The sequence below is a fragment of the Dioscorea cayenensis genome, chromosome 9 (assembly GCF_009730915.1).
Source record: "Dioscorea cayenensis subsp. rotundata cultivar TDr96_F1 chromosome 9, TDr96_F1_v2_PseudoChromosome.rev07_lg8_w22 25.fasta, whole genome shotgun sequence".
Classification (NCBI taxonomy): domain Eukaryota; kingdom Viridiplantae; phylum Streptophyta; class Magnoliopsida; order Dioscoreales; family Dioscoreaceae; genus Dioscorea; species Dioscorea cayenensis.
In genome coordinates, this window is record NC_052479.1 from 2,644,752 (window position 1) to 2,668,923 (window position 24,172).

At 37.8% G+C, this 24,172-nt stretch overlaps 1 protein-coding gene across 1 annotated transcript; it reads left to right on the forward strand.

The window, feature by feature from the left end:
* Positions 1-6,137: 6,137 nt before the first annotated feature.
* LOC120269104 (probable WRKY transcription factor 4) lies at positions 6,138-7,396 on the forward strand. The gene is made up of 3 exons (XM_039276390.1): positions 6,138-6,253; positions 6,344-6,451; positions 6,853-7,396. The coding sequence occupies exons 1-3, from the start codon at positions 6,138-6,140 to the stop codon at positions 7,394-7,396; spliced, it is 768 nt and encodes a 255-aa protein (XP_039132324.1).
* The last annotated feature ends 16,776 nt before the right edge of the window (positions 7,397-24,172 follow it).

The following is a 24,172-nucleotide window of genomic DNA, read 5'->3' on the forward strand; positions in this document are numbered from 1 at the left end:
ACATGCACAATACCTTTTATTTAGGTGAGATTTATCCACAAAAAGATTGTCAAAATTCATATAGGAAGCGTGCCTCTTGGATAAAGTTCGGGTAATCATATTTCTCATATAGAAAAGCAAAAATTAAATATCTACTTTTGCCGGGTATATAAGCAATTTTCTTAATTTTCTATATATAAACCATTGATTAATGTGAAAATTAAAACATAGTTAAAATTAAAATAATTGATATTCATTGAAGGGTAAATTGAGAATAAACATAACTTTGCATGGAAAGGTTATTCATAACAAACAAAGGAATTCATTTTGCATGTATTTCAAATGCAAGGAAAATGAATGCAAGGAAATACTTTGCATGGAAAGTGTTTCCATACAAAGTACCGAACGGACCCTAGATCTCAAAAATCATGGGCAAAATATCCTCATAACAGCCGAAATAAAATAAATAATAAATTCCAGCCATTCTAATTATCGTTAACATGGAAAGTGACATAAGGTTCATTTCTTGATGTCCCATGTGAGTCCCGTGTTTGTGATCTTCGAATAAATTAATGCCATTTCTTCCAATTACCATTTGTTTTCTTTGTTGTTTTCATTGACACCCCAGCAAACATCTTCCTTCCAAATTAATTACAAGCATCAAGACCTCCATTTTAGCCCTTTTGTCAACTATTTGCTCCGCCATGGCGGTAAACAACAATTATAATAATAACCAATGACTCATCTTAAAATAAATTAATGGCCTCAAAGAAATTTCAAACATATGGGGATCACCATGGATGAAATAAATGTATCGACTGAAATAACTTTCCGAAGATATATATATATCTATGCAAATCTTAATATATATATATATATATATATATATTTCACACATATATTAATATTAGGATTGTAGTTAATTGGAAGTTCTAGATTTGTGTACGCATGGAGAAGAAGGTGATGAATATTGCAACTGCAACCATGAAGGAAATATCTAGAGCACTTGAGCTCATCTCTCATCTTCAAGCTTATGTATGTCCATTAATACCAGCCAAGAAAGAGATGGAGCAAGCTGTTAGGGAATACAGCTGTGTATACAGCTGTATATCTATATTTGTATAGCTACCTTATTTATATAACTGTGTATCTATATATACCTTGTACATTGTAGGTTTTGTGTTAATGAAAAATTGTTTAATCTTTTCAACCTAACATGGTATCAGAGAGGTTTTTCTAAACCTAATTTTTCCGCGCCGCCGCCCTCGATCCGCAGCGTCTTTGTCTCGATCCATGCGCCGCCCTCGGCGGCCAGCGCCGCCGCGTCGCGACCGAGCCGCGCCGCCACAGCGTGCCTACGCGCGCGCGCCTGCCCAGCGCCCGTCAGCGCCCGTCCCAGTAGCGCCTCGCCGCGCGCGACGGCCAGCGCCCTACCGCGCGCCTGCGCCTTGCGCGCCATGACCGCCTGCGCCCTGCCGCGCGCCGCCCATGGCGCCTCGCCCGCTCTACGACCGGCCGTCGGTAGCGCGCCCGTCAGCGTCGCGTCAGCGCCCAGCGCCGTCCTCGGCAGCAGCGTCCAGTAGCGCCCGCGCCGCTGCGCCGTCCTCGGTCCTCGCGCGCGCCCGTGTTGCCGTTGGCCAGCGCACCCGCCGCCCTTAGCCCGCGGTGTGTTTTCCATGGCCTCTGCCCAGGTTTCTTATCTGCAAAAGGCGGACGTTATGCTCGATGGCAAGAATTATAAAAGCATGGTCGATCCACTACGTGTGCTTCTTAGCGGACTTAATCTTTGGGGTCATGTTGATGGTACCGTCAGCCTCCGATTTCTTCTAGTGCCGCCTCTTCTGGCTCTTCTTCGTCTCTGATTATCGGTAGCGTCCTCTTCCACGTCTCTTGACTTGCTCGAGTGGGCTGAGGATGATCTTTCGTACCATTGCTATCATCTGTCGATCCTGTGAGCTTCCTATTCAGCTTGTTTGTTTGTGATCTTTCTGACCAAAGGCGATTTGAGATCATCTGCTGCGCACTCTATCTTCCTTCCGATCGGGCGTTGCGCTACTCCTTGCCTAGAGACTCTCACATCTACCTATCGGCGTGAGGCGTGCATCTCGGATTCTTTGCCGTGCTTTCGATGATTTATGGCGTTAGTGTGATGAGATGACACCCTCTCCTTCTCCGACTTTGTGCCAAGTGTCTTGCCATTGCTCGGGATCGTGATTATCTTCGTGCTTATGAGTTTCTCATGCGTCTTCGCCACGAGTTCGAGGCCGTTCGGGCTCGGCTACTACACGGGTTACACCTCAGATGCGCTAGTGATACTCCGGCATATGTGCTTGCGAGGGAGACTCATCTTCGGTCCTTAGATGTGGTTCCACCACTGCTGCTCCTCACTCTGTTCTTCTTGCTCCCCAGCGGCACCCGATGCTCGATCATTGCTCCTTTGATGCCGTCTCACGGGTCTTAGCGCTCCTGTCCAGTCCCTCTATCTCGAGTCTCGGGGGACCGGTTTCTAGTGCACCTCCTCGGCGAGTCGGTTCGGTGTCATTCTTGCCATGCTCCAGCCATATTCGTCTTGAGTGTCGCAAGCTTCAGCGGGCTCGAGATGACGGCACTGGCAGTGACGCCCCATCCCCACCCTCACCTACTTAAAGTGGTCCATTTGTCTGGCGAGCGGTTTTCGACAACTTATTCGCGACTTTCCGAGTCGGATATCTCCTTCTTCGGCTCCGATTACTCACTCGAGGATACCTCAGAGCGTCTCCACTCACCCATCGATCGCCTCTGCCCCTACTGGGTATTTCTTCATCCTCTTGGTTACTTGACTGCGGAGCTTCTTTTCATATGACCTATGATGCTACCCACCTTCACTCTCTTCATCCTTTTTTTCTTCCGATCTTCGTGTCATTATTGCTAATGGCACGACACTTCTATCCTAGTCGTGGCCTCCTACACACCACTCATTTTCATATTCATGATGTTGTCTTTGTACCCACGACTCTCCATGAACCTTATTTACGCTAGCCAACTCGCTTCTCTTGGCTATCTTGTTATTTTCTGATGAGTTTGGTTGTCGTGTGCGAGGGATCGTCTTCTGGGGGACCCTCATTGGAGCTGGCCATCGCCATAGTGGGGTGTATGTGCTCGATCATCTTCGTCTTCCATCCTCTTCTACATTCCCAGCAGCCTCTATTTATTGTTTTTCTACTGTTCGTTTCCATCAGTGGCATCATCGGCTTGGCCATCCTAGTGGTTCTCGTCATCTTTTTCCTATTCATCGAGGGGTTTTTTTAGGTCGTGTTTTTAGTTGATAATTCTCATTCTTGTTCGGGTTGTAAGCTTGGCAAAGCAGCTACAACTCCCGTATCCTTCGAGTGTGTCTAGGTGCGGGTCTCCGTTTGAATTAGTTCATTTGGATGTTTGGGGGTCCCGCCCTCGTTTGTTTCAAAGGTGGACATCGTTATTATGTTATTTTTGTTGATGATTTCTCTCGTTACACTTGGATTTATTTTATGCGTTCTCGTTCTGAGTTTTTAAAGGTTTATATTGATTTCTCTAATATGGTGCGTACCCAATTTTCTGCCACCATTCATACTTTCCGTTCCGATTCAGGAGGAGAATATCTTTCTCATGAGTTTCAGTGAGGGTTCTTGCCTCCCACGAGCACTCTTCCTCGACTCTCTTGTCCCGGTGCCCATGCTCGAGATAGCACTGCTGAAAGGAAACATCGTCATATTCTTGAAACCGCTCGGACTCTTCTCATTGCCTCCCATGTTCCCCCTCACTTTTGAGGTGAGATTTGTCTCTGCATTGCTTTACCTCATCAATCTTCAACCCTCTTCCTTTCTTGAGGGTTGTAGTCCAGGGAATGTTTTTTTCTCCGAAACCCCACCACGTTATTCTCATTTTCGTGTGTTTGGTTGTTTTGTGTTATGTCCTCCTTATGCCTCGAGAGCGGACTAAACTTTCGCTTTCGATCTGTTCCTTGTGTCTTCCTTGGTTATAGTCCACGAGCACAAAGGCTATCGGTGTTATGATCCTGTTCACGTCGCCTCCGTATCTCGCGTGATGTCTCTTTTGTTGAGGATCGTCCTTTCTTTGTTCCTTCCCCTTCCTCTTCTTCTCACTCCTCTACTACATCGACCGATGTTCAGTTTCTCATTGTGTCCTCACCACCTCCTCCGTCCCCCACCTCCACCTGTATCTCCTCCATCCGTTTCACTCGTTGATCTGCTGACCCTCCCGCTCCATGTTTCTATTCCCGCTCCTCCTCTTCCTGAGCAGTCACCCCCGGCGCCAACGGTTTCCTCTGATGTGTTCCCTGCGGATGATCCCCCTGCACGTCGCTATCCTCTTCGGGATCGTCATCCCCTTGATCGCCTTAATCTTGCCTCTCAACTTCTTGACCTACCTATTTCTCCCTCCAATGGCCCTTCAGAGCCTTCTTCTTACCGAGAGGTCGCTCAAAAATACCCGAGTGGCAAGTCTGCTATGCTCTGCTGAGTTGAGGCGCTCGAGCGCACCTCTACATGGGATTTGGTTGTCCTTCCTCCCGTGTCTGCTCCCATTACCCGCAAGTGGGTCTATAAAAGTCAAGACTCGCCTCGACGGTTCGTAGAGCGGTACAAGGCTCCGCCTTGTGGCTCATGGTTTTCGGCGAGGAGCGAGGGACTAGATTATGATTAGACTTTTTGCTCCCGTCGCTCATATGACTACCATTCGAGCTCTCATTGTCAGAGATGCTATTCGACGATGGTCCCTCTTTTAGATTGATGTGAAGAATGCTTTTCTTCACGGGGATATTCAGTAGGAGGTTTACATGCTTCCTCCCCCTGGTTTTTCTTCTCCTTCTGGTTTGGTTTGTCGCCTTCGGAAGGCTCTCTATGGTCTCAAACAGCTCCCTCGGGCCCTGGGTTTGAGCGCTTCGAGCCCTCATCGTGGTTGTCGCTGGTTTTCGACCTAGTCCGCATGATCCCGCTTTGTTTGTGCACTCTTCCTCTCGTGGTCGGACTTTGTTGTTACTTTATGTGGATGATATGATCATCAATGGTGATGATCCTGCTCATGTGGATTTTGTCAAGCATCACCTTCGAAAGAACATTTCCGGATGACCCGATCTTGGTCGATTGAGCTATTTTTTTGGGCATTAAGGTCACTTCTACTTCTACTGGTTTTCAGTTATCCCAATAGCATTACACATCTGATATCCTCGCACGGGCAGCTCTCTCTGACTCTTGTGTCAGAACCACTCCCTATGGAGCTACATCTTCGATCTAGCGTCTGATGAGGGGACTCCCCTTTATCTCGATCCGACACGCTATCGCCACTTGGCTGGGAGTCCGGGTCTATCTTACCCTCACTCGTCCCGGACATTGCTTATCGCCGTGCATGTTTTGAGTCGCTTTGTTAGTGCACCTACTCGCTCACTATGCCCATCTTTTTGAGGCTTTTTGCGCTATCTTCGGGCGACTCCGTCTCGAGGCCTTCTTTTTCTCTCAAGACAGCCTCGGAGCTTCGTTCTTATTCGATGCTACTTGGGCTAGTGATCCGCTCCCGATCGTCGCTCACATCGCGCTCGCTTGTTCTTGGGCTCTTCTCTCATTGCTTGGAAGTCCAAGAAGCAAACTGGTGTTTCTCGGTCTAGCACTGAAGCAGAGCTTCGCGCTATGGCTACTACTGCTGAGGAGATTGTTTGGTTGCGTTGGCTTTTGCATGATCTTGGTGTTGTCTCACATGCTCCTACTCCTCTACATTGTGACAACACCGGTGCCATTCAGATCACTTTGAATCCTGTCAAACATTCCCTCTCCAAGCATATTGGTGTTGATGCTTTCTTCTTGCGTGATCGATGACAAAGAAAGGCATTCTGCTCCCCAGCTTTGTTCCTTCCGAGCGCCACCTGCGATCTGCTTTACTAAATCTCAGACACGGGCACAACATGATTTTCTCTTGTCCAAACTCTCGATGTTTGATCCCCCGTGAGTTTGTGGGGGGGGTGTTAGGGAATACAGCTGTGTATACAGCTGTATATCTATATTTGTATAGCTACCTTATTTATATAACTGTGTATCTATATATACCTTGTACATTGTAGGTTTTGTGTTAATGAAAAATTGTTTAATCTTTTCAACCTAACACAAGCCACCATCCTTTTTCAAGAGATCATGAGTTCACTCTCACAGTCTATCTCTGCTCTTGATTCTAATGCCTCTGATCAACTTGCTTCAAAGAAGATGAAAAGGATCCACCATGAATATACTACATCTACTGTTAAGAGAAGGTATCTACATATATATATATATATATGAATATATATCATCAAGTTTCTTTATATTGTTTGAATTGATATATATTTGAGATTTGCTTGCAGGAGATCAGTTAATGATTCAACTGCAGTTGTTACAACTACGCCATTCTGTGATGGGTATCAGTGGCAGAAGTATGGAGAGAAGGATATCAAGAACTCTGAATTTCGAAGGTACGAAGATTAATTATATATCTTTGATGTTTTCAGTGTTGGTTTGTGATTTATTATTCCGTCATGCATATATTTTTCCTGTTTTTTCACTTAAGAGTTTAGATCAAATCTAGCTATATATCAAATCTAAGCATTCCTTCTTCTGAACATGATTGAAATATATATATAGGAAGTATGGTCAGAAGAATATCAAGAACTCCATGTTTCCAAGGTACAAAGATTAATTATATATCTTGATGTCTTCAGTGTTGGTTTGTGATTTATTATTAAAACTTGCTAATTTATCAGTCGCTCTTATTAGATGAACCATGATCATATATATGTGATATTTTAAATTGTTTTTTTTTTTTTTTCCCGCGAGGATGAAAATAGAGAGATGATACCTGTTCTAATGATTGCAGAACATACTACAAGTGCATAAATGAAGAATGCAAAGCAAGGAAAAAAGTGCAACAACAAGATAAGTATGAGCCTTCGAATTTCATAGTCATATATGACATGCAACACACATGCAATAATGTTGTCCAGGAAACCAACCAAAACTTGTTCACAATTGATTCTTCACCTTCAACTTCAACTCTAAATTTTGGTCCCATTTTAGAATCAAGCTATTTGATGATGAACAATCAACAAGAGCAAACATTATCTGCAACCTCTGATCAGCTCCAAATTAAAAAGACAGAGAACCATGATAATATTAGTGTTGCAAAAGCAGTACAGGGTGATGAAAGTATTGTAGACAACATGGAGATATTCTCACCTTTGACGTCTCTTTTAGATTTGAATGAGAATGAGAATGAGAATATTTGGGAGCTTTTCAACCTCACAGATGATGAGTTTGCTTCGTCTCCTTTAGATTTGAATGAGAATGAGAATATTTGGGAGCTTTTCAACCTCATGGATGATGAGCTTGCTTCATCTCCTGATGATGGCTTTCCCTTTTGAGATATATATGTAAGGCGTGCATGCATATATGTCTTCTCAAACTTTGAGTTTTGTTGGGAGTTTTTGAGAGTTTTTATGTAACCTTGTGTTGTAGTTAGATCAAGAAAGAATCTGATCAATCTCAATTTTCATTTTAGTTTATCCTAGTTAAAAAAATCCTGGGTTTTCCCCTTAAATTTTTTACTAATAACCTATATATATACCTCCTAATTAAACAAAACATTCAATTAACCCCTCATGTGTATATATAACTCTTTCCCCTAAATATAAATAAATCATTAAAATATATTTTAAATAGCAAAATTGCATGACTTAAAAGAACCCCGGATCACCTTTGCATACTAACCAAAAGATTTCTCTTAGTGATTAAGAAGTTCTTACTTAATCTTCCTACAAGTATTTCATAAATAAATATATATATATATATCAAATCAACTTTTTAATTTTTTTTATATTAAAAGTGCCCTTATTCTGTTTCTTCTATTCTCTTTCTCTTGTCTTTCTTCATTTTTATTTTTTATTTTTTTAAATATTCTTTTTTTATTGGTTTTTTGGCATGTTTTTATTGTTTTCTTTTTCTTTTTTTATATTTAAGTAATTCCAGTGACTAATCCAAAAATTTTATATAAGATAAGATGATAAGGGATCCATATATATTATAAATTTGAATAATTTCAACTTAACAGAAACTACCAAAATCAATTACATTGAGAACAATATTCAAACAAGATTCTTTAAACCAATCCAAAGGGTTTCTACCATCCTATTTCTTCTAATCCATCGAATCTCAATCATTTAGCAAAAATCAAGAGATAGAGAAAAATCAAGAAGCTTACAGCTTACTAGGATTAATTAGTGGTGAAAGGAGAGTTATCAGATTTCCATCTCCAAGTATTGGAGAAAAGGGGTGGGTAGCTGCCAGAGGTCCAATTATTTTAGTTTAATAGAATGGGTAAAGTGTTCGAAAAGTATAATTTGTACAATATGTTATAATTTAATATTTTTTAAAAATTATAACATATTAATTGTTTGAGAGTATAAAATTATGATATAATATATATATTATGGTATCAAAAAATTTCACTAATAATGAAATATTTTTTCATTATAAAAAATCTCTTTTTCTCAATCTCTCCATTGCCCATCGGCCCACTGATAATCCAGTCGGCTTTTGGCAATCAGTCACTGGTTCACCGATGATCCACCCACTGTCCAACCAGCCTCTGACAATCTATCAACAGTCCGACCGGCCTCAAATCGATCACCGGTCCAGCGTCAATCCAATCGGGCGATCTCTGTAATTGTTTTTTTTATTTTATTAATCAAACACTCATTTTATAATCACTTATTTTATGAGAATAATATATACCATAATTTTTGTAATAATTATGTACATATTTTATATAATAAAATTATGTCATATTTTTTTATTTTATAAAGAAACAATCCCACACCAAAGTGGGCTTTTTATGTTTTTAAAGTATCCGTGGAAAATTCTAGAGATGTTTGGTTTGCAATTATGAATATGTATAATTTTTAAAAACTTTTTTTTCTTATTTTTTCTACATTATTAAAAATATGGGGTGTCCACACTATTAAAAACATATCCATCAAAAAAATATTTAAAAATGGGGTCCTTGGACCAGCTTTATTCCATGTGGTTCCCATTTCAAATTCTCTCAAGTTCATGGTTTTTTTAAGTTTTGTATTTATTATAAAATTTCAGTAATAATACTCATGCTTTTTGCATGCGTTTAGATAGTAAGAAGAAGAATGAAAAGAAATGGAAGATTAGAATTTGTATTTAAGACGGCTCTGTCTTGGGGGTTAAGATTGCTATGTCTTAGCTAAATTAATAGAATATCTTGGTGGTAATATCTTGGTGGTTAAGATGGCTCTGTCTTAGCTAAATTAATAAAGAAAAAACATGATTAGCTAATAAATAAATAAGAGCTAATACGTCTGTCAAAGATGGATTAGACGAACAAATCTGTTATTGATAGAAGTGAGCAAAACCGGGTACCCGATCCGGTTTTAAAAATCGAAACAGGTACCCGGTGTTTTGGATCGACAAAAACTCGACCCGTATCCGACCCGGTTTAAACAGGGTACCGAAAATCAGATACCCGATTTAAACCGGATCGGATATCGGATCCGAATTTAAGTTTTATCTATGGATTTGTTTTATATAACAACATTACACAAAAAACAAATATGAAAAACTTACAACTAGCATTAAACTCTTATATTATTCTTTACACAACAAAAGTCATACAAAAATAATAAAGATTTTTATCCAAGATTAGACGTTACAAAAAATAAAAAAATCCAAATAACTTCTGAAGTATCAAGTGTCTCATCTATAATTATCATTAGTTGTTAGAGAGAAGAGACAGGGTAATGGCTATCAGTGAATAGGAGGCAAGTATTTGAAATATTTTCTTTTTATTTTTAACCTCTGTAGAATTTAAATATATATATATATATATAACTATATGAGTATATAACTCTTTTAAGTTATTTGATTAGGCATTTGGATATTTTTTTTAAAATTTTTAGCTTTTATAAAATTTAAATTTATTATATATATATATATATATATATAACTTTTAAAAAGGTTGAGATGAGGGTTTTTGTCATTTTTTTATTTTTTTAGACCATATAAAAATTTAAAAATTATTATTATTATTATATATATATATATAATATAATAAAAATTAAAAATCGGATCGAATTTGAATACCCGATTTTTAATTTCTCCCGACCCGGTTTGCATCTAAAAAATTCGGATCGGATACCCAAAAAATTAGGGTCAAAAAATCAGATATCGAATCGGATCATCGGATCCAGATTTTTTTGCTCACCCCTACTTGCCTCCCATTCACCGATAGCCATTATCCCGTCTCTTCTCTCTAGCAACTAATGATAATTATAGATGAGACGCTTGATACTTCAGAAGTTATTTGGATTTTTTTTTTTTTTTGTAATGCCTAATCTTTGATAAAACTCTTTTTATTATTTTTGTTATGACTTTTGTTGTGTGAAGAATAGTATAAGAGTTTAATGCTAAGTTGTAAGTTTTTCATATTTGTTTTTTTGTGTAATGTTGTTATATAAAACAAATCTATAGATAAAACTTAAATTCGGATCCGGATATTCTATATCCGATTCGGTTTAAATCAGGTACCAGATTTTCGGTACTCGGTTTAAACCGGGTCGGATACAGAGGTCGAGTTTTTGTCGATCCGAAAAATCGGTACCTGATCCGGTTTTTAAAACTGGATCAGGTACCCGGTTTTGCTCACCCCTAATATTTTTTCTTGATGATGAATTAGCACTAATGTAACTCTTGATATAATTATCAAATAAATTAAACATTCAACAAGAGAAGGTCATGCATGTTCATATATATATAAATGTATAATATGTATTACAATATATTTATATAATGTATATATATATATATATAAAGAGAGAGAAGTAAGGCACACCAGTTTTGAAAACCTTCCCATCCTTGTTTAGAGCCGGCCTCAGCGCCGTCTGTTTTCTAGCTGGGTAATGCTATATGAGGCGAACAAATCACACAAACCAGCCACACAACTGATGTGGCTGGTTACGTGGATTTTCTTTTTTATTATTTTTTTTTAAAAAAAATTAAAACTAAAAACGAGAATCGGGCTTTATCTCATTTTCTCTCTCTATCTCGTGTGTCCATCTCCCACTGCCGGCCGATTCACTCCCCTACTCCGGCCGCTGCTGTCCATCTCCCACTCCCGGCCGATTCACTCCCCTACTTCGGCAGCTGTTCCCGGCCGCCGCCATCCTCCCCCGACACTGATTCCCTCCCCTGCTCCCAGCCAGCGATTGTCTTACCCTATCTCGGTCCCCCTTTAGGCCGACGCCTCTCTCCCTAGCTCCCAGGTCCCCAGCTTGGTTGCCGCTTTCCCTCTCCCGCTCCCGACTACTTCCCTCCTCCGCTCCCCTGCTTGCTTCTCTCCCCCGCTCCCGGCCGCTTCACTCCCCTGCTCCCGGTACCCGTTTCGGCCGCCGCTTCCATCTCGGTTCTCGGTACCCGTTCCGGCCGCTGCTTCCTTCCCAGCTTTAGGTCCCGTTCCGGCCACCGCTTCCTTCCTAGCTCCCGGTCCCGTTCCGGCAGACGCTACAAAGGTATAATTTATTTGATTAAGATTGTATTACCAAAAGTATTTTATTAATATTGTGTAGGAAACATAATTAATTACAATTATTGTGGTTTATAAAGAGATCATGGTGGGTGATTAACTTTGTTATTATTTTGGTTTATAAAGAAATTATGGTGGGTGATTAGGTTAGTATTGTGTAGGAAACATAATTAATTACAAAATTTTTGTGGTTTATAAAGAGATCATGGTGGGTGATTAACTTTGTTATTATTTTGGTTTATAAAGAAATTATGGTGGGTGATTAAGTTAGTATTGTGTAGGAAATATAATTAATTACAATTATTGTGGTTTATAAAGAAATCATGGTCGGCGATTAACTTTGTTATTATTTTGGTTTATAAAGAGATCATGGGGGGTGATAATGGGGGGTGATTACATTTGTTCTTATTATTTTGGTTTATAAAGAGGTCATGGTGGGTATTTAAATTTGTTCTTATTATTTTGGTTTATAAAGAGATCATGGTGGGTAATTAAATTTATATGTTGCTAAAAAAAAATGTGAGTGTTTATTGCTTGTTTACCTTGAAAATTTATTGTTTGTCTAATTTGTGTTTAGAAGTATATTTAAAGCAAGAACATGGAAGAAGTGATACTTGGGTGTTATGAGAAAGGAAAAGATGATGTGGAAGTTGGATGTTCAGGCTATGAAATACATGGCAAAGGAAAACCAATACATATGGATTTAGTTAAAAATATTGTACCGGAGGCCGGTATGATACTTGATTCCGAAGAAGAAGTTTATAAATTGTATGTCAAGTATGCACGGCATGAAGGGTTTGGCATCATCAAAAAAAGCACAAGATTAGGTGATGATGGAAAATTGAAATACTACACGCTAGCATGTTCAAGAGGTGGCAAACGAATATCTACTTCAAAAAACTCTTTCAACCCAAGGTTATCCATTAAAGTAAATTGTCCGGTGAAGATTAATGTCATTGTTAGCAATGATGGGAGATTTACCATTTCAAGTGTTAATTTGGAGCATAATCATGCACTTAGCCCACAAAAAGCTCGTTTCCAAAAGTGCAATAAAAAAATTGATACATATGTCAAAAGAAGGCTTGAATTAAACGACCAAGCGGGGATAAGCCTGAGCAAAAATTTTCATTCCTTGGCGGTTGAAAGTGGGGGTTATGAAAATTTAACATACACTGATAAAGATTGTAGGAATTATATTGCGAAAGCAAGGCAATTTAGGCTTGGTGTTGGTGATGCCGTTGCACTTGGAAAATATTTCTCCCGCATGCAACAAAGAAACACAAAATTTTTCCATTTGATTGACATGGATGAGGAAGGTCGCTTGAGAAATGTGTTTTGGGCGGATGCGAGGTCTATAGCGGCTTATGAAGCTTTTGGTGACGTAATTTCCTTTGATACAACATACTTGACGAATAAGTATGACATGCCATTTGCTCCGTTTGTCGGTGTAAATCATCATGGGCAAACGGTATTGTTTGGGTGTGGTTTATTATCAAAGGAAAATACAGAAACATATGTCTGGCTCTTCAAAACTTGGCTGGAGTGTATGTCAGACAAGGCTCCTAAAACAATTATTACAGACCAGTGTATGGCTATTCAGGGTGCAGTTAGACTGGTTTTTCCAAATTCTCATCACCGCCTTTGCCTTTGGCATATCATGAAGAAGGTTCCCGAGAAGCTTGGAGGTTTAAATGAATACAAAGCAATCAAGAAGATTTTGAAACGCATCACGTATGAAGCAGTGGATACTCAAGAGTTTGAAGACACATACTTGAAGATGATGGCGGACTATAACATTAAGAGCAATGAATGGTTGAATTCTCTATTCAAAATTCGTGATCGTTGGGCTCCAGTTTATGTTAAAGGCATATTTTGGGCTGGAATGTCTACCACTCAAAGAAGCGAAAGCGTTAATGCATTTTTTGATGGTTATGTTGGTCCGACGACTTCATTGAAGCAGTTTGTTGAGCAATATGATAATGCCTTGAAAAGTAAGATTAAGAAAAAGAACAAAGCTGATTTTGCTTCATTTAACTCATGTTTTCCATTGATCACTGATTGCTATTTTGAGAAGCAACTACAAGAAGCATACACAAATGAAAATTTTAAATTGTTTCAAGATGAGTTGCGAGGGATGATATATTGCAATCTTAGTATCACTGGTGTGCATGGGGCAGTCTGCGCATGGGGCAGTCTGCTCATTTCAGGTTTTCGATGTTGTCAAGGGGAAAGAAGGTACATTCAGAAAACAAGTGGTATACAATGTTTATGCTAATGAGGAAGAATTTGACATTAAATGCTCCTGTCAGCTGTTTGAGTTCAGGGGGATTTTTTGTAGGCACATTTGCAAGGTGCTTATTGAGAAGAATGTGAAAGACATTCCTTCTAGGTATATTTTACCACGATGGAGGAAGGACACCAAACGCATGCATACATATGTACAAAATTGTTATGATGACCCACAGACAAGTGGTGGGAAACTGCGTTACAATAAATTGTGTTCTCATTTTACTAAAGCCGCAGAACTTGGAGCAGTGTCAAATGACAAATTCATGTTCTTGATGAGACATGTGGATGATGCAATTGAGAAGTTGATGGACAACACAACTTGCAAGGAAAACTTTACACATACGTTGTCGGAGGCGACTAATGTGCCACACCAAAAATTTCTCACCCCTTTAAAGGTGCGGAGTAAGGGTCGTCCACCATCAAAAAGGAAGAAGTCAAAAGTTGAAGAAATAATAATCAGAAACAAGAAAAAGGTATTTCTATGTAGTATCATATCCATTACTTCCTTAGTTTTTTTCAATGAATTTTTTTATTTGATTGTGTAACATCCATGTTATTATTGGCAGAAGACACAAACAAAGGGAGATGCATTAGCTCAAAAATTTATACAAGATGATCATTGCACACAAGAGAGTGTGGTAATTCTCTTGTAATTCTCATTCATGTCCAATGTACCTATTTGAATCATTTAATTTTAAGTAATGATTTGTTTGATTATAATCTCTTTTCTTAGGTGAATTCAAATTCTATATCGATTAATCTGGACATGCCTCACATTTCTTCTTTAGGTTCTACAAGCCAATGCAATGAGCTCTGATTAAGGTGAGTTACATCTTAGTATATATTTATTTTTGTATTTAATACTTGCTGATTAAGATTGTTGGTGATATGAAGTTGTGATGTATTTTCCATTTTAATTTTTCAGGGAATCGTATTGTGGTGCAAGTTATTTATATGTCGCAAGGGTTAATTTTTGTGTTCGTATTCATGTTCATGCTCGTGGAGGAAAACCAGAAATTTTTGTGTTTGTTGCTTATGTTTGATGTTTGAGATGGTTTGGTTGTGCTATAGGTATTTGTGTTCATGTTACAAGATTTTTGTGTTTATGTTTGATGAAGAGATGGTTTGTTTGTGTTATAAGAATTTGTGGTCATGTTACAATATTTTTGTGTTTGTTGCTTATGTTTGATGAAGAGATGGTTTGTTTGTGTTATAAGAATTTGTGGTCATGTTACAGGAGATGGTTGTTGCTTATGTCTGATGAAGATAATTGATTTGTATTTTTAATTCGCAGTGGCATTCTTTATTTTGTATTACAATAGTCAATTATAACAATCAATGTCCCATTGAATTTATACAATAGTCAATTTATACAACTTCCTAATACCCAACAAAAAATGTCCCACTGATGAATACGAAAACTTGTGAATACGAAAATGAGAAATCTTTCATCAGTCCCCTTAAAGCTGGAGAAAGAGAAACCTGAGCAAAATTCTGGCTGACATACTCAAAGAACAATAATATGATGATTCATAATGCTGCTCATTCTGGTGAACTTCAGTTGCAATGATTTGGTCAACCATGACATTATTAACAGGCGCTATAAGCTGCGGAGGTCTTGAAATTGGGGAGGACCTTGTTATCTTCTCTGGTTGATCCTGTTTTATACTGTCATCATAGTAGTCTTCATTTGATGATAAAGGGGTCTGAAAATAAAACAAGATCAAATGGTTGAGGAGGTTGATCTAAATTTAAACCATGTCTGGTACACAGCACCATAAGCAACTTGAGTATGGTTCTAAAATTTACTGGCAATATGATATCTACCTGAACTTCTTCTATATAAACGCCCAGATGCAATGCAACAAAATATCAAAAATAATATAAACACAATACCTAGAAGGCTTCTCGTATGAATAGAAAATGCAATGGATGTATAGAACAACAAAGATGTAATGAAACAGATGGAAATCCTTAACCTATCACAAAAAATTAACAGCAGATAACTTTCAATTCCTTCATTGAAGTGAAGGATGATCTGGATAAATATATATGAATTTAAGTTCTGCCACAAAATTTTCAAACCAAGCAAACTCTTAAATCAGAACCATGATAACATATATACAATTAAAAATTTACCTAAAATACAGGCTTGCTGGCTAGAATGAATTGGAGACAACATCAAGCAAAACAATCACATAACATAATTGTGACAATCAATGAGAGCCCAACAGATTATTAAAGACATCTGAATTCAAATCAAGTTGTAACATACCAAATGCATCAGATCTGATCAAAACAACAAGATTAATAGCGATTGGCAATTAACATTGGCGCTATCGTTAGATTCACAAGCCACAATAAGCATAATTCAAATCAATAAAAGAAAAAAAAGAAACTGCAGAAAAAACAACTCATAAACAAACAAACAAACAAAAAAATTCACAATCAGAAAACAAATAGGGCTCCCAAATTCTAAATCAAATTGAACCCAATACTGCAGATCCCCATCATTTCAAAAATACAATAATAACACGAAAAAAGAACAGCCATGAAGAACAATCAAAACAAATGCTCAATAATCAATCATGGCATCAACAAATCACGTAAAACAAGAAAAGAAATTCAATCAACATGAGATCACTTCCTCTCGCGAATCAAGAGAAAAACAAACAAGAAATAAAGAGTTCTGAACCTTGTTTGTGGCCGGGCCTCTTCTCGACTGTGTGGCACTGGGCACACTTAGTCTTGAAGATCTTCTCTCCGGCTTTCGAATTGTCGGGAGGTGCCTCCGCGAATGTCGCCATCTCTGAAAGCTAGGATTTGTCTACTTTTTATGTGCTTACCTCACCAGCAGTACAATTTCTTAGAGGTGCTCATCACAAAAATCCACTTGCCCCCCCACCGGAATCTTTGGATGTAAGAATCTCCCGCTCCCGTTAGCTTGTGCACAATCTTTGAAGAAAAAATCTACTTGCCCCCATAATGAATTTTTTTGAAGAAAAAAACCATGAAACTCACAATTTCATCAAGATAGATATCAAAAAAATAGAGCAGTTTTAAGAAGAATAAAAAAAGGCTCGGATCTTGCCCTCTGTTCTTTTGCATGGATAAACACGAATCAAGGGCTGCAACTACAGTTGCCACGCCACCCAATTTCAATAATCTCTTTTGAAAGGCAAATCATCATGGCCAGACCACCATCACTAAGAGTAATGCTATATGAGGAGAACAAATCACACGAACCAGCCACATCGACAGAAAGAAATACACATGATGCAACAAAATATATCAACCAACAGAATTAAAACAGAGGCTCAGATTAGACAGTATTGATGTTCTCCCATCCTTCCCCCTCCATCTGCAACAATAACAGTGGCGGTTTCCTATTAGGCCATCCAAGCCAATATGCCATTGTTGTAGAGAGACGAGGACAGGATTTTTAGGGCATCATTGCCTCCGTACCTGATTTCAAGGCGAGAGAGACAGAAACTAGGGCCGATCTGTGCCTTAGTTTCTCTTCAAAGCCAAACGAGAGAGGGGCGGAGGCCGGGAGCGGGGGAGGGAAGCTGCGGCCGGGAGCACAGAGCCACACGAGAGAGAGAGAGAGAGAGAGAGAGAGAGAGAGAGAGCGAGGGAGTCCCACACGAGAGAGCACGAGAGAGACACAAATTAGGGCCGATCTGTGCCCTAGTTTCTCTTCAGAGCCAACTGAGAGAGGGGCAGCGGCCGGGAGCGGGGGAGGGAAGCGGCGACCGGAACGGGAATCGGGAGCGGGGGAGGGAAGAGAGCGGTCGGAACAGGTACCAGGAGCGGGAGAGTAAAGCGGCCGGGAGTGGGGGACTGAAGTGACCGGGAGCGGGAGGAGGCAGGGCTTGAACGGGCAGCCGTGAGCGAGGGCGAGGAGGCCGATTGAAGGGGCGGCCGAGAGAGGGAGAGGGAAGCGGCGGGAGTGGGAGAGGGGATTCACACTGCCCTAATTAGAAAGAGATGCCCTCGTTTTTAAGCCGATTCTCGTTTTTAGTTTTAATTTTAAAAAAAAGAAAAATCCACGTAACCGACCACATCGGGCTTGTGGGTCGGTTCGTGGTGATTTGTTCGCCTCATATAGCATTACCCTTTCTAGCTAGGGCAGTATTACTATTTCAGGATTTTTATTTTTTAGTATAATTTTTTTAAAATTATATATATATTTGACCAAGTGAATAAACTATAATTATTAAAAATAAAAGAAAGAGTATATAAAATTAAAAGAGTACATAAAATATAATTTTTTTTTTATTTTTAAGATTTTCATTTGCATGTTGTGTTTATAATAAGATCCTTGACTATTATTTTCGAAATTATAAAATTTATATTATTTAATTAATTCATAATAAAAGTAAATTACATGAAATTTACTTCATCACATTTATAATAATACTAAATATCCATTAATAAATCAAAGCTCATTTTAATAGTATATCTTAATAAAATATTGTATCTTCTCCCTTTTTTATGAAATTATCATAATATCTTAGTATTTTTACTTAATTACTACTAATATCTCAATCAACATTTTTTATCAATTACAATCAATTTCAAGTATGTAATAGTAAAAAAAATTATGGTTTTAATTAATTTTAACTTTATTTTATTTTATAATTTAAATTCGTTTCTTCTTGTATCAAGTAGTTTATTGGTTTTATTTTTGTAAGCTTAATATTTTATTTATTGTAATTATAAATAATGATCTATATTTTTTTATTATATAATTTATTATTTAATAAAAACTGTTTATGTAAAAAAATTGCATGTCCTAAAGATATTTTCGATATAATCTAAATATTTGGAATTTGAAGATCAGCCGAGAGAGAGAGCTCTCGAGACGATCTAAAATATCCAAATCATAAGATTAGCCTAGAGCACAGATCTCGGGGTGATCTAAAATATTCAAATCATAAGATCAGCCGAGAGCACAGATCTCGAGGCGATCTAAATATTTAAATCACAAGATCAGCCGAGAGCACAGATCTCGAGGTGATCTGAAATATTTAAATCGCAAGATTATCCGAGAGCACAGATCTCGAGACGATCTGAAACATTTAAATCATAAGATTAGCTGAGAACACATATCTCGAGGCGATCTAAAATATTCAAATCATAAGATCACCGAGAGCACGGATCTCGAGGCGATCTAAAAATATTCAAATCATAAGATCACCGAGAGCACGGATCTCGAGGTGATCTAAAAATATTCAAATCATAAGATCACTGAGAGCACGGATCTCGAGGGTGATCTAAAAATATTCAAATCATAAGATCAGCATAGAGTACAGATCTCGAGGTGATCTAAAATATTCAAATCATAAGATCAGCCGAGAGCACAGATCTCGAGAGGATCTAAAATATTGAAATCATAAGATCACCGAGAGCACGGATCCTCGAGGGTGATCTAAAAATGTTCAAATCATAAGATCGACCGAGAGCACGGATCTCGAGGGTGATCTAAAAATATCCAAATCATAAGTTCGACCCTAGAGCACGGATCTCGAGTCGATCTAAAAATATTCAAATCATAAGATCAGCCAAGAGCACGATCTCAAGGCGATCTAAAATATTCAAATCATAATATCAGCCTAGAGCACAGATCTCGAGGCGATCTAAAATATCAAAAATCACAAGATCAGCGGGAGCACATATCTCGAGGCAAAATATAAATTACAAAAAAATTACCCTTGAGAACATATCTTGAGGCAAATACAAAAGGAAAAAAATATACAAAAATAGCCCTTGAAAACATATCCCGAGGCATAAATGCAAAATTACAAAATTACCCTTGAGAACATATCTCGAGGTATGAATGCAAAATTTACAAGATTGCCCCTGAGAACGGATCTTGAGGCGATTTGAGAGAGTACAAATCTTGAAGCGCTTGAACACACATCCCAAGGCAAATTGAGTTAAGTGAATAATAATAAAAAAAATTAAATTAAATTAAAAAAATAATAATAAATAAAATAAATCAATATATAATTAAATAATAATAATAATAATAAATTCGAATAATAAATAAATTTAAAAAAAATTTTAAAATTTGAAATTTGAAATTATTTAAAAAAAAAGTAATAAATAAATATATAATAAATAAAATAAATAAATAAATAAAAATTAAATAAAAAAATTAATTAGAAACAAAATCACAATCAGAAGTTGGGATTAAATAAATTTAAAAAAATATATATATATAAATATGGATAAAAATAATAATAAAAATAATAATAATAAAAATAATAAAAGAAATAAAAAAAATAAATAATGAATAAATAATATAAATAAAATATAAATAAAAAATATATAAATAAATAAGTAAATAAAATAATAAAACAATGAAATAATAAAAATAAATTTTCAATTAAATTAAAAAAATAATAATAATAAAAGAAAAAAAATCAAATCAATCAATCAAAATTTGAAATAAAAAAAAATTAAATTAAAAAAATAATAATAATAATAATAAAGAGATTTAGATTTGGTTGATTTGACGGAGGGTTGGTTCGGAGGATAAGATCCCATATTAAAAATTTTTAAATTCTTGTTTGGGTTTGGTTGAAGAAGATAAGCCATGTTGTTCTTTTAAAAGGAAAAAGCAAAAAGAAAAACGAAAGGAGGATTTTTTGAAGAAAAAAAGGAAAGAAGGAAAGAAGACGAAGAAGGTGTTCATCTCTCTCCCTCCCCCCAGTATTCATATAAATATATATATATATATATATAAAACTCGCCGCCGCCGTCGCCGCCAGTCACCGACGCCGTTGTTCACCATCGTAGCATGCTTGGATGGCTGAGATAATGCCGCCAAGCATGCCACACTCGTCTCGTTGTTGCTGCCGCTGCCAGTCACCGTTGCCATTGATCATCGCCGCGGCATGCTTGATGGCTGAGATAATGCCGCCAAGCATGCCATCCTCTCGTTGCCGCTACTCTCCGCCACAGCCCTGTCAAGGAAGCCGCCGTTGTGGTTCGTTGGTGTCGCTAATGATACGTGTTTGCCTTTATTGCTTGTTGCCGCGAACGCCGCCACTCGGTATTGCTGCCCGTCACTGACCTTGACTACCCTCATGGTTGCTGCTGTTGTGTTCCCCAATCGATGAAGATGGATGAAGAAACAAGAGTTGAAGTCGCCACCAAAAAGAACAGCGAAGGAGAGATTTGTCACCGTTGCCAAAAAGTGCTGATGAAGAATCTAGTGCAAGTTCCCTGAAGGGCTAGAAGGATCCAGACCAAGAAACATCACCCACCTGCAAGCGCCTGAGAGGGGGAGAGAAAGAGAGCTTTTGCTTCCAGTTCCTCTTTCATCCAAGACCCTTCTCGCTTCCCCAACTTCTCTCTGGGTGAGGCTTTCGGTCTTTGCCTGCCAGCTACCCCCTTATATCCTTAGTTATAAATCATTTCGTCATGCTTCAAGAGGGTGTCAGCGCTTCTACTGTAGTTCAATTCTACTCGCTAAAGTCTCATAATTCTGCTCATGTTCAGAGATGTCGATCTGTTGTTGCTAGTGACTCTCGAGAATAAATTCAATATCCTTTACAAGGAGCAGCTGGGTTTAATATTAGTTATGGACCTTATAGCTGTGGGTTAACTCAATCTTTGTCTGTTTAATACTGCATGTCTCCATCCACATACAGGCATCGCTCCGGAGAGACAAGATACGCACATTATCATCGACTTATCGTCATGTTGATTGGAGGAGTATACATCTCGAGGAAATCATCGGGAAGATGGGACCTATACCAAGCTCTTATTATGCCGTTCATTCCCCAGAAGGTTGATAAGTACAAGTACCTCCTTCCAGGCAACACTAAAAAAGTCCTATACTTCAAGAGAGCATTGAAGCTTAACAAAAATGCTTATTAGTTTGGGCTCTCATGGGGCATGAGTATGTTGAAATAAACAAACTGTGATTGATGCCTACAGGAAAGCTATTTCCTTCATAGAAAAACTCACGCCACACAAAAAATACTGACGCCATGCCTTAATCTAGAGAAGAAGTTAATTGATGCAAGAAATGGAGTAGATAATATTAAACTAAAAGCTCAGATGTGTAGAAGTTGGAATATTTAACATGTAAAAGCCCACAGCCTGCTTCAATGCACTTTCTTTAGACCAGGGCCATGCCCACTGCAAGATATCCCTTGTGAGTTTGTTGTGGAGAAGCTCTAAAGCTTTGCCCGTTACACGGTCCTTTATAATGGATGCTCTAAAAGTTGAACCAACGAACAGATGGCTTGGCCTTATCTCGGCATGGTTCATAGGGATGATAGGAGCGAGGTTGCTTGAGGCGACTGACTGCTACCAAACAGCTTTAGCTAGTATATATATATACATATATATATATATATATCTATGAATATATTAAAAAAAAAAGAAGGGGAATGAATGCTTGCTCGTGTATTCTCCAAATATATCAAAGAAAAACATACTACTATGTCCCCACGTGCATAAAAAAAAAATAATAATGAAAAAAAATATAATAATAAATAATGATGATGAATGAAAAAGCATGCATGTGCATGTGATGAAAAAGTAAAAAGAAAAATTAAAAAATATAATAATAATAAAATGAGAAAAACCATGCATAATATAAAACAAAAGAATTTCATGCATACGTGCATAAAAATAAGAAGCATGCAATATATATATATTTATATATAATATGATGCATAATTCACGGGCATTATTTGTGCATAATAATGAAAAGGGCCCACTATATAAAAAAAGACATATATGCAAGGCCCACAAAATTTGAAATAAAAAATTTTCACCAGAATGATGAGATTCACGTGCATGGGAATGGAAAAATGATGGAAAGTATAAAAATAAAAAAAGGAAAATAATAAAAAAACCGGGACTCACCTTTGTGCATGGGATGAGAATCATGATGATAAACATTGAGTTATCTCAAGACGAAAAATAAATAAATAAATAAAAACAAACAAATAATAACTTACCATGCACGTTGAATGATGATGAACATGCATATCTACATTAGGAATGCAACTAACATTACCTAATAAATAAAAATAAATAAAATAGATAAGAATATATATATATATACATGATAGAGTTTCGCGAGAGGTTTAATCGATTATAAAAATGATTAGTAACGATGAATGTTGGCGATGCTGATTGAGTAAAGGAAAAGATGGTGACTACAATGATATGAACCATGAAGAGGACTATAGAATGTATGGCAATAAAGAAAAAGGGTTCGATAAATATATCAAATATTGATGGTATTTACCAGAGTGGTAATAAAATTACTTGGTCAGAAGCTATAGCAAGAATGTTCAACTCACGACAGCGGACTTCTTTTTCTTGGAAAAACATATATGAAAGATAAAAACGATATATATAAGGCCGTAATGAGAAAGACTTTTCAAAATGATGGAGGGACATGCAATGTGGTGACAAAACATAGGCAGTGGCGAATCTCAAGGCAATAACGAGATCTAAAAATGGCAACAAGGCATATGCAGCAGGTCATGCAAACGCAGCGATGACAAGGCACAGACAAGTGCAATAAAAAAATGATATATAAATATATATATATATATATATATATATATATAAGTGATGTAATAAATATGTTTATATAATAAAAATAACAAATTTCATAACTCAGTAAATTTTTCTTACTTTTTATTTGTACTTTTTGCCCATCAATCGGAGGTTCCTAAGATTTCTAATCGGGGTATTAATAATAGGGGCTTGCCCCTATTAGGAATGAAAGAACCCACACAAAACAAATACGATATTTGTGCTTCGATTTATCGTCTGGTGTCTTCTTCATGATGCCGGACGCGTATTTTCGATCCCACAAATTCTGGCACGCCCGGTGGGACTCGATTCCTCCTCCCATCTTTGAGGCAAAAGTACAAGTAAAGGCATTGTTCCTACATCCTATGAAAGATATCTAATAATGTTTCTTTTTATTTTGCAGGAAACGAAGAACAAATGGCACTCAAAAACTCAACCACATATGGAAGTCCAAAACTCACAATTTTCCTTGGCGAAGGAACTGAGGTGCAACTGCCCAACTGCACATTCAACACTGGAGCTGCAGGAGCCGAGCTGACCTTTGGCACCATATCCGAAGCCAGCAGCCATTCATCGAGACCCACACCTTCTGGGAGGAGAATCGACAGTCCCCGCCGCTTCCATCCAAAGGTAGTCGCCCCAATGTGATCGCTCCCGTCAATCGGGCGAGGATGCCGATGTTAGGGGAGCACCAAGAGTATCTCGTGATTTGAGAGGCTATCCCATCCTA

Coding starts and splice junctions, on each gene's coding strand:
- LOC120269104 (XM_039276390.1), top strand. CDS start 6,138: ATGAGTTCACTCTCACAGTCTATCTCTGCTCTTGATTCTAATGCCTCT. Junction 6,254..6,343: donor ACATCTACTGTTAAGAGAAG/GTATCTACATAT, acceptor ATTTGCTTGCAG/GAGATCAGTTAATGATTCAA. Junction 6,452..6,852: donor AAGAACTCTGAATTTCGAAG/GTACGAAGATTA, acceptor TAATGATTGCAG/AACATACTACAAGTGCATAA.